A 12,220-nucleotide genomic window follows, 5' to 3' on the forward strand; every position below is an offset into this window, starting at 1 on the left:
AGTTTGGATTAGAAGGAAGACAAATGTATACTCATTCTAATACTACGGATTGGATTTAATACGTTGGATTCTACTTGGATAAAAATTAATAATCCTTCAAGAATTCGGAAACCCTGAACAAAATTAATGTTGTGACATGTTTTTCATTTCGATTCATGGTAAATGTGAGACACAGATACACGCTTCACAGTCCGTGATCCTCGTATTCTTTAACGATCCAATGGGAGCACTGTTCGCCGTTAGAGCCTGTTTCTACTTGGGGGATGGAAGCAGGTGTTGTAAAGGTCGTATCAAATCTCTCCATATCCAAATGGGAGGTGACTCAACTTTGGGAGTCATTAGAGGGGAGGGGGTTTGTTGGGTGAACGGCACATAAATTTCAGTTGCAATTTTTACTCTATCCCCTATCCGTTCTATCGTTTTGTCCATTAAGAGAGTGGGGAAGATAACTTCCTATTTTTATGACTATATATTTTAATATTAGCACTTCCCTTATAATACTGATATCTTATGTCTACAGTTAGTTGAAAATTTACTGATCCGTTTTCTTCAGTTTAAAGTTTTCTCATTCAAAATTCCTTCTACCTTGTTTAATTATTTCAAAATGTCTGCTGTTTTTATTCGTAAAAGTAATTCAGTTTTCAAAAATTTGAAACATACCATTTAAATATATATCATGTTACTAAAATTTTAATTCTAATAATCTTTAAAGTTGCTATAGTTTTAAAATTCAGTAACTTTTTATTGAAATTTTTCTTCATAAACCTATCATTATATATTTTACTTTATTAAATATTTAATCCTATATTCCAGAATAATATTAAAATTGATTTTGTACTAATTATCATTATTATCTAATTCAATTGTATATAAGATTCTTTTTGAGACAATATTTTAATAATTTGAAATAAAATGGGCTCTGTGAGACTTTAGTAGAAAGTAAGCTCATATTCCAACTATATAAATACCTTATATGATGTCTGATATAGGCTTAATTCTATTATAAATTTGAGTGTAAACTGACCAAATAATGCAAAAATTCAATCATTATCTGCTTTATCTGTGCAAAAAGTTTGTAAAAATAAATAAATTGAAGTCCAACTCCTACTTACAAGCCTACGTTTACAGATATTAAAATTTTGGCAATATCTTTTATAAACGAAAGTTGATTTTTGAAATCTTCATTGTATATAATTAACATTTAAATAATTTCACACTAAATAAAAACTAGATAGCCTAACAGAAGAAAGTTAAATTTCGATAGATTCAGATATCTAAACTCAATGGAAAGTGTAAGAATTTTGCGTTGAGCCTTACTAAAACTAATTAATCAAAGAGATAGCTGTACAAATATTTTGATTAGTGTAAAAGGAAAGTAATGAAGTATGCCAATAGACAATGAACGAAAAAATAAAATGGCTAATAATAATAACGCCTAAAAAGGCGAGTAGAAATAAAAATGATCGTTGAATTTGAAAGACTTTCACTAAACTGCTAACAGCTATAAAAGACAAGTTTTACGATGTAATTTGTCGCTATTACACGACTCGGTATCCTGATGGACGGACATTGGTTTTCGATGGTTATCACGGCTGTTCTTTGCATCATCTCTCCGGTCGTAAAACTAGCCAAACAAGACTCTCTCAATCTAAAGATAAGAATATATGTACTCTGAAAAACTCCTAAACAATCTAAAACGGAGACAATTTATTCATTAAGCTAGATTATGAATCTGTGCTCTAAGTTAAAAGGACCTCAGTAAGCCTCCTCCTTTTGTTTTCCCTCATTCCGACATTTTATTTGTACATTAGACCTAATTATATAAATATAATTGCTTAATTTGATAATTAGTAAGCGACATAATCTTAATTGTATTATCAAAATTAAATTTTATTATAGATCCTATACATAATGTAACTTTAAATTATAAATAATTATTTTAAAGACTCGTTTAATTTAACTGAATCTAAATCATATCTTTATTATTTTTTTAAATAAATTTTGCTAAAAATTAAAATTATTGAAATTTTTACGACAAATTTTTAAAATAGTAATCAAAAAATAATAAGTATTAAGAGTCTTTATTTATAATCTTTTTATCGTTTTAAATGTTAACAAGCTTAATTAATGTATTTTTGACGAATTAAGAGCGAATTGACTTATATAAATATAAATTTATATTTTCATATTTATCGATAGGAAAGTATCGAGGTTAACGTAAACAATACGCCCAATACTTTAATACCATAAAATCTATTGAATAATATATTTAAATGTTTGTAGAATGTATTTCAGTGGATAATATAGATATTGGTAAAGGTACAGTTTCTCATTAAAAAGAAGAAAGTTCATTAGGTTTATTACAAGCGATCAAACAAATGAGTTTATGACAATCTTGATAAGTAAATATGAAATGTAAGTTAATCTAACAATTTAAAATATTTAGATGAATTACATACGTGAAGATGCCAAACATTCTTATTGCTTTTTAGATAAATTTCTCTTATAATCTACCAAAAACAAGCAAGTAATTTTAATATATACAAACGCTATACAAGAGGAAATATATTGTAGATAATTTGAATTTGTATATAGCATTATAATTACTCTTTGTATCGATATTTTAGTTAGATTAAGTTTAAAATATCCAATTAACTTTAATATTTACAATTAGCAAAATATTTTGTAACAAAAAATTATCTAGTCAATGCATTTTTATTAACGAGAAAGTTCCTATTACTTGTTTAGATTTTTCAAAAACATAATAAAGTACTCGAAAATAATTCATGGTTTATTGATAATTTATTTAAAAATCATTTTCCTTCATATTGGCGATGTTAATGAATACTCAGAAATATTTTGTTTGTTCAGCGTATCAATGTCAATGCAGTTACAATGTAAGATCTTACTAACAAAAAAGATGTAATATTAGCAGTAACAGTTATTTCATAACTCGTTGTTTTGAGACTAAATAGACAATGAGAACAACTTTTTAATTGAAAGAAATAATTAGTTATAAACCTTTCAAATTATAAGTCCAAAAATTTAACCAAATAAATCGTTAATACATTTTAAATGCAATTCATAATATAAGGAAGAATATAACGGGCCAAAAGAAAATTAAATTATTTGAAATATCTTGTAGATGATTCATTAAATCGTTTATAAGATAATATGGATACATTTAATTATAATCTAAATCCATTCAACCTCTAAGATTTATTTTATAGATAATAATTGTGTAATTAGTTATTATTGGTATTATAGTAAACCATTTCAATGATATTTAAATCTTAGTTGTTACTAAATCTATTTAGCAAATTTAATTGTTTATAAACGATTAAGTAAAGACGTTTAATTGTTTTAATCTTATCAAACTTGGTTACACATATCTTGCAGTTATCTAATTGATAGAATATACAATGAATAACAACAGACTAATTGAATTGTTCTTGAAAGATTTTTAAATTATAAAAATTTCCATAACTTGTCTGTTATTATATTGAAATTATTATTTTATTATGTATATTAGAGATTCTACAGGTCATTTTAAAATCAATAAATCCAAACTGTTTATATATAGTGCTATTAAATTTATTTAAATTATAAAATAAATATTAAATGTATGCTTATATAGCATCTCAGATTGCAAATTACATTATTATTATTATTACTTTATTTGTTTTAGATGGATTTTATTAAAAGCAATGCATGAATTTCCTACTTAAAAATAATTTAAGATATAGTACACAAAAGATCGAAGAAGATTAAGATCAAGGATGATGATACAACAAGAAGCTGCAGAAACGAGTTTAACTATAGGATTTTCATATAGTCTACATATGTAAATCACAGGTAATACTTTACAAAAGAAAAATAGGCCTTTTGACCTAAATATTTGAAAATCTGATTACTTTAAAAACCTGTGGTTATAAAAAATATTTTTTTTATAACCACAGCCTAAACATAGAATGTCATCCCTTTGTTAATAAATCAACACAGTTTTATATGAAGTAAGGTAACTTATTTAAGCTTATTTTAAAATTTAAATAATCTTAAATTTTATTATGAATAAGAATAGATATTTTTTGTTTTCTGAAACCGTGTTTTACTATTTATTGACTGTTGAACACAAGATTGTGTTATTAATTAAACGCTTGGCTTTTTTCCATCTTTATTTAACTGAATAAAGATGGAAAAAAGCCAAGCGTTTAATTAATAACACAATCTTGTGTTCAATAGTCAAAGAATAGAAATTTTTAATGTAGTTAACTGTTTGAAACGGATATAAGTCTATAAGTATTTAAAATATAAATTAGATTTAATTAAAAATTTTTAGAAGATTGATGTTTTACAAATTATATAACTTTCTCCCTCTCATTGACATAAAAACATTTAACCTAAATAAATGTTTAAAAGAACTGAAATAAAACGAAATAGAAAAAAGTTCAATTAGAAGTTTTAAATATTTAGGCCCATATAATTTTAGGCTATAATTTATAAAGTTTATGTGAATTCAGAAATATGTATTGCTATTTTAACATAGATTTCATAAACAAGTACGTTTATTAGAAAATGAAATAGTTGTTATATCAAAAGTCATTTAAATTATCAATATATATATTCTGTTAATTTGTGTTATTAGCTAAATGTTCCCTCTCTAATTAAATTCTTATTTACAAATTTTATTAAAAAATAAACTTATTCAATATTTTAAAGTTATATATTTTGCTTCCTGGATGATTTAGATGTCATATAGGCCTGTTATTACGAAAATAAAATGCTTAGCCTATTTTATAGTATAAATTTCAAACAATAACTTATTCATTCATTTATATTTATTCTATAAGGTAAGTTTTACTTTTTATACGTTTTATAAATTTAATTTTTAAAAGTTTTGTGTTTAAAACAGTCTTGAAAATATAAAGCAAAAATTAGCTGTAATCAAATTATCTTCAGAAAAAAAAATTAATAAAAAATTTACCGTAAAAAAATTCATTTTAATTTATAACTTTTTATATACTTTTTTAATAAAGAATGATATAAATAGCTTAATTATAATAAACAGCTGTTTAAAATTAATTCTGATTGGTTTATTTAGAAAGGACATATAGGCCTACAATATACCCTTAAATCTGTTTTCTTTGAACTCTAAAATAAATTCTCTCTTCATCGCTTGAATGATTTGTCTTTTCATCATTAGTATACAAAAGAGAGAAGAAAAGATTAAAAAATAACAATGGCAATGACAAAAGGCATTGAAATATCATTAATTGGCAAAGATGTTATTAATGTTATCATACAGTTGAGAAAACAAAGAACTAAAAAGAAGTATCAAGCAGAATATTAAGATTTTAATAAATAAAAAAAAAAACATTAATTAAACACTTTAATAAGTTGCTTTTAATAGACTTGAATATCTATGGAATATCCAAGTTATTCAATACATGTATAAATTATTAAGAATCTTTATTAAAATCTTTTAAAACTTCTAGCTTATAAAAACAGAATTGGTTAGTTTCATTAGCAGAAAGTGAATGTATCTGAAGAAATATTTAAGTAATTTGAATTTGCGACTCATTAAAGAAATACTTCTAAAAAGTTAATCTAATAATCCTCGAAGAAAACTAAGTTACTATTCTCTAAAGATTATTGGATTTACTTTAAAAAAAAACTTAATTATTTTTTTCCCTCAATGAGTTTAATTTTGTATATGGAGGACTCAGGCAATGTTCTATACGTGCCGTGGGATTGCTCAGAAAGGTTCGATTAATCTCCCTAAGGTCATTGAGAGAAAGTTAGACTAAAGTCGCTAGTCGCCTAGTTGGATTAGAGATCTCACTGATGGCTGTGGAGATTGCTGATTTGAAGCTCCAGAGGATACTGAATCGCCAAGCTAACTTTCATAATTGAAAGACAACCTTAGTTTCTCCGCGAATTAGGTTATAGTGATGTTTCTAGATTACAAACACAAACGATTATCTTTTAAAAATTTAAGATATCCTTAACCTAAGTGGATAATTTAAGATATAGATCAAAGGGGGAAAAATACAGTCTTATAAAATGCAATGGTAACAAGAAAAGTAATAAACTTAGATTTTTTTTCGTTCGTTAAAAGATTTAAACAATTAATAAAACAGTCCAATACTTGTAAATATAAATAAAAAAATTATTTTTCTGTTTAACTTCATAAAATTTAAATTATATAGCAATTCCTATTTTAAATTTTAATCAAAAATATAAATAAAATTTGTTTCATCTTCGCTCAAGTACATTTAATTCAAAGAAATTAAATTAATTTGCATTTATAATAATTACATTAAATTCGTTAATTATATCATATTAAATGAATTTAATTTAATAACAATAACTTAAATATTTATCAGCAGATATTTAGGTAATTAATAGCCTATATGCGGTTCTCATTATTTAAAACGAAATTTTCTTTTCTTTTTTCGGTTAAACCGAAATTTATAATTCTTCATCCAAACTATTTTAAAATTAATAGTAGCCTAATTCAATATAAAATATCGGCAATAGAGAAAACATATTGTAAAAATCGGAATTGGTTACGAACTGTAAACGATTTCATATCATGAAGTATATAGATAAGCATAGCTGCTAAATATGATCATAATGCGCAATATTCAGTTTATGACATTGTTATCTCATTCATTATCTTTTCTCTAAGCCTATTCAGATATCGAGAACAGTAATTAAATTGATGTTGGCAAGACTAAATATGCTACGGAATTTCACCCTAATGACATTTTCTATTAAAAACGATATAAACAGTAGATACTTTTTCTGATAAGAGGATGCTGATTAAAATAAATATGACAAAAAAAAAAAAAAAATTGATAGTGCACTAAAATAATTTAATTCATGTTTTTACAATATGTTCGAAACCTTATAGCAAATTTAAATCTTAAAAAATAAATGTATATATATATAGCCTATATATATTAAGAATATATGAAAAATCACATCCTGTAGGTATGTGTAGGCCTACTATACACATTGGTAGACTGAGTTATGAGAAACATTTTAAAATGGGTTACATTAATAACAGTTTGCAAATAGAATATTATATTTTACTATTTCGTAAAAGAATCAAATCTAATTGTGTCAAATCGATGAAGATTATATATGTTTAATTATAAATTTAATTTTAGTTAATTTCTTCAACATAAAATACTTTCAGAACCATTTTATTGTTAAATTATACAAACGAGTTTTGCTATCAAAACTGGTCTACAATACGTAGGAGGGGGAAAAAAAGACAGCTTTCGACTTCTTGATAGTCTCTCTGACATTAGCATAAGCGTGCCCTTTTCCTATATTATGATGTTAAATAAATATTTGTCGACCTTCCGGACAAATTAGCTATTTGGAATACTACAAGGTGACCGTTGAGATAAAGGGACAACAAATAGGAACAATAAGAAAACGTTTGGAAGCTATAAAGAAGCAACATACAATATCTATTGGCAAGCAAACTCTTAGAGTATCTACTTGGTAGCAATCTGCATGCAGGATAGTTCGCAGATCAGGTGTTAGAGACGATGTTATACGAAATACATTCCCTTTTTAGACGATTAGAATGGGTGAGGGCATTCGACTTCTTCCTAGATACAACAGTTGTAAACACGAGCTGCATTGAAAATGGTAGAACAAAGCTCTTCAGAATATTCTGTTTGAAATATTGTCTTTGAAGGATTTTGGATAAAATTTGAATAANTGTTTTTTTTTGCAATGGACGGGCTTGTTACACCCCGTCGTGGATACTTTTTATTACGTATATCTGTATACAACAAATTAATGAAGAGGAATGTATGGGGAACAAATAACTTCTTTTATATCAAATATAGAAGGTAAATGTAGAGTAAAAAGCTATTTTTTTCTAATAATATCAATAGATTTGTAAAAGATGTTAAGAAAATTTAATATTAGATTTAAAGTCTAAAAACTGGAAGGGGTGGGAAATGGTTGACAATTTTCGAAGTTGATGAATATGAAAAGATGCGAAATAATATAATTCAATTAATCTCAATTACATAATCGAAACATAAACTATTTATCCAAATGTTTTTACTTTATTTCTTAAAAAATAAATCATGTCCAGCTATTGAACAAACTTAGAAAAAGCTCAATTATTATTTTCCCAAATTAACAATTGTTGATATATATATTTCTATAATTTTTTTTAGATTTTTATGATATATTCACATATTCATATTTCACAATCTATATTTCTTTGGGTTGAATGAAGACATGACGACTAAAAGCCTCCCAAGAATTATTTTCACATCGATTATATTCTATTTCATCTCTGTTTCAAATTTCATATATTGCTCCACAAAAAGGTAATTGGGAATTTGGCTAGTATTTTTTTTTTTATAACACATGAATCCATTGTCAACAGAAGTGACAATGTACTACACTTAGAAGTATACAACTATGAACATCTACAAGACAACAAACAGCGTACTAATTAAGTACATCTAAACACGACAAATTCTAAAAGCACTCACAAAGACCCTTCGTTTATTTTAAAATAAATCAATAGGACACAGCTACGAAGAAAAAAAAATAACAATTTCTCATGATAAAGATCCCCACAATGCTAACGCTTAATATAAAAAACTCTTAAAGAACTAATCTATCAATAAAAGTAAAAATATATCCTAATCACTGTTCTTAAAAGGGAACTACCGAAATCACTAATACTTTGTCATTTCTATGGTGGGCTGAAAAGTGGAAGCAACAATGTCCATAATAAAAGAATGGACTACGAATTAATTAACACACAAAATAACTGGCATAACTTTTTAACGGAAACAATATTGTAACAACAATAATTGAAGAATAAAACCCGCATAATGTACGTATATTGTAAGTGATCTAGTCTGGCTGCCAAAAACGACTGCTAGACGATCTCAACATGATAAGTTCTCGAACATTGGTTCCATTTGGCTTCTTCATATTATTTCACCGTCGAAAATCTGACTTCTACAATGCAGAAGAAAGGAGGTGATCCTTTCACGTCTGGATTCATGACTTAGACATTTTTTGTGATAAATGATTGATAAGAGTTACACACAAAAAGGAGCTCAAAAAAGTATAATTTCACCAATAATCTCATGAATAAGTCAATGATTTTATCATTTGACCATCAGAAATTCTTTTGTTTAAATTAATTTTAACGAATATTTTCAGAATATTTCTATTTCCAAGACTCGTGTTGTTCTATTTTTTAGAAAATATTCAAAAAATGATTACAAATTTAAATTTGCATCTCTATTATTTTCAGTGTATATAATGAATTAATTTTCTTATTAAAAACGGTTTTTAAAACAGTATAAGACATTTCAATCTGGAAGACTAAAATTATCATTTCTGGAATAGAAAACGATTAATATCGATTGAATTCAATAACTTTTCGAGCTATCTTTATAATATATCGGTACTAAAATGTAACTTGTCATATTAAAATAATGATTTATTGGTCAAATGATCATCATCATTGACAATTGATATACACATGAGTATATTGATAATAATGTTATGGGTTGATGTAGAATTGTAGATGATATAATTACCAGAACGTGAATGTACTATCTCCATCACCTTACTTCCAGCGGACAGATTGTCCACTAACATAAAAACAAAGAGAGACATTAACACCTTACGTTTTGACGGCTGTACTACTGGAATTAGTAGCTGATGATCCTGTGCTATTGGAACCTGCAGATGCCTGATTGCTACTGCTCGATGATTTCGGTTGTTTCTGCTGTTGTGCTGCTACTTTAGCTGCCTGTGCCTGTCTTTCTTGTTCATTTAGCTCTTTGATAGCTTGAATCTCTTTCTTCAGTTTCATCCTTCGATTCTGAAACCATATCTTGATCTGTCTTTCTGTTAGACATAGGGCGTGTGCCATTTCGATTCTTCTTCTCCGTGTCAGATAATGGTTGGTATGAAACTCTTTCTCTAGCTCCAAGGTTTGGTAACGTGTGTAGGTTTGGCGACCTCGTCTTCGCAAACCGTTGGCACCTGAAATTAAAGCCAAACTATTAGAAATGCAATACTTTCTGTAGAATAAATCGGTTCATATTTCAGAAACAAACAGTAACCTTAGCAGACAACAGTTTGATACATTGTATTCTACATTTGTTGCTGTTCAACTTCTCTTTTTATATTATATATGCATAAGCTTACACACAAAAAATATGAAAATTTGAAGACACAGTATATACATACATGCTTTTAAATTTATAAAAGTATATTATCTGTGTTGTTAGTGTACAAATAATTAATTTCAAATTAGATTTAAATTAGAATGTTATGCCGTTACGCACTTTACATATATTCTGATATATATAAATATCTTAATAACACTTATTATTAATTTCCTTCATATAATAATTTGATATTTTAAACATTTTTTTTTCGTAGTGAACATGTAAGCCTATATAATTATATTTTAAACATTACAACTTATATAACCTATTTAAAGATGTCGAATATTAAAAATATAGATAATAAGCTATATAAAAACTTTTTGTGATAATAAACGAAATAAGCTACATATTGTTCATGTAGATAATATCATGTATCAGATGCTATAAATTTAAAAAAAAGCAATAAAAAGCACTTAACAGGTTGTTTAGTTTTATCTCAAACAATCTTATTGCTTAGCTGTAGGCCTAACAAACTTGAAGATTAGTTTTTTTTATTACATTTCGACAAGTATAAAATTTCTCATTGAAGTTTACAATTTGTCAAAAAACTACAAATAAGAATTCAGAGAATAACATTATTCAATTTCACGGAAAATCTGAAAAAATAATAAAAATCTATCAAATTGCGTAATATCATTGTTTACTAAAAATCTTTATCGTCCGTTCTTTTTATAATAAACTAGAAATATTTAAAAAAACACATACACAATTAGAAATTATGGATTTTTCTCAATTTATTCTATTAATTTCATAGAGTAGAAAAGTTAAACTCAATCCTAAAACTTCTAAAAACAGTGTAATATATTAAATCATATAATAGAATGTACACATCTACTTTAAATAAATCAATATACGCCTTACGTGAAAACAAACAATTATAACTTGCTACAAAAATTATTTTATAACAGATAAAAGCTGCAATATTGATTATATACTTATCTCTATTGTTTGCTGTCTTCAATAATTCACATATATGAAACTATTCCGAGTTTCAGATCAATTAAAGTTTCATAATAAATCTTTCATTGACTGTATTTATTTTAAAAAATTTAGGATTTTTCTTTATAGTTAACATATTTATGATAGTATCAAGTTATTAAGATACAATTTGGTAATATTAACTTAATATTTTTGAGGTTATTAGCTATTTTAAGTGTAGATCTATTAATGTTTTCGAAAAAAATATTTAACTTTAAATTCAAAATAAGCTCAAAAGGTTGTTAACAAATTAGTTTTTAGTTTTTCAGCTTTTTAAATTAATAAATGAAATTCTTTTATTGTTTAATTTTTTCATTATGAAAGAAAATTTAAGCATACAATTTAAATTAATTAAATTATTATCATCATTATTAAATTTACTCATATTGTAACAATTTTAATTTATATTACTCTAAAGAAGGTCTCATTTATAGAACAATCTGAACCCTACTGGAAGAATAGGTTATATCTTCTATAGCTTATGCCACGATTATATTTAAAATATATAAATTATAAACTTACTCATCTATTTAAATTTATATATTTGAAACTGTTTTATATTATTAATATTAATTTATTTTTTATTTTCAGATAATATTACAACAAACGTAATAGAAGTATCGTAAGCTAAGGTAAGATCTCTATTTCTAAAATGTAAAATATTTTATTATAATATTACAAAGAAAAAAAATAGAATTATGACAGTTTTTATTTTAATAATAAATATTGATTTATTTTAAAACCGTATTTCAATAAAAAATAAATTGAATAAGACGAAAAACTCGACAAGTTTTTTCCTCCATCAAAATCCGCACAATTTCAAAAATGTCGTTGGCCGATTTGGAGAGTAAAAACGGAAATTTCCTATCTTTTTTTATCCTTACATCTCGTTTCCGTCCGGAAGTGGAAAACTTAGATGCCACACCCGTAGGGTATCGAATTCAATATGGCGACTGCTTTCCTCACTGCATCTCTCCGCTTCGCACAGAAAGTATAGACGA

General features: G+C 25.8%; 1 protein-coding gene across 3 annotated transcripts in view; it reads right to left on the bottom strand.

Annotated features, from left to right (window-relative positions):
- Positions 1-7,750: 7,750 nt before the first annotated feature.
- Positions 7,751-12,220, bottom strand: part of LOC111634483 (homeotic protein ultrabithorax-like) — a 46,107-nt gene continuing 41,637 nt past the window's right edge. For 2 of the 3 annotated variants that reach the window (XM_023379269.1, XM_023379259.1), the window contains one exon: positions 7,751-10,053. In XM_023379269.1, coding sequence (XP_023235037.1) covers positions 9,689-10,053 — 365 coding nt within the window. In that variant the 3' untranslated portion in view covers positions 7,751-9,688. The remainder of the gene's footprint in view (positions 10,054-12,220) is intronic. The other variant, XR_002758229.1, reaches the window with a different exon arrangement.

The sequence above is a fragment of the Centruroides sculpturatus genome, unplaced genomic scaffold, assembly GCF_000671375.1.
Source record: "Centruroides sculpturatus isolate CEXI.00-Female unplaced genomic scaffold, Cexi_2.0 scaffold210, whole genome shotgun sequence".
Taxonomy (NCBI): Eukaryota; Metazoa; Arthropoda; class Arachnida; order Scorpiones; family Buthidae; genus Centruroides; species Centruroides sculpturatus.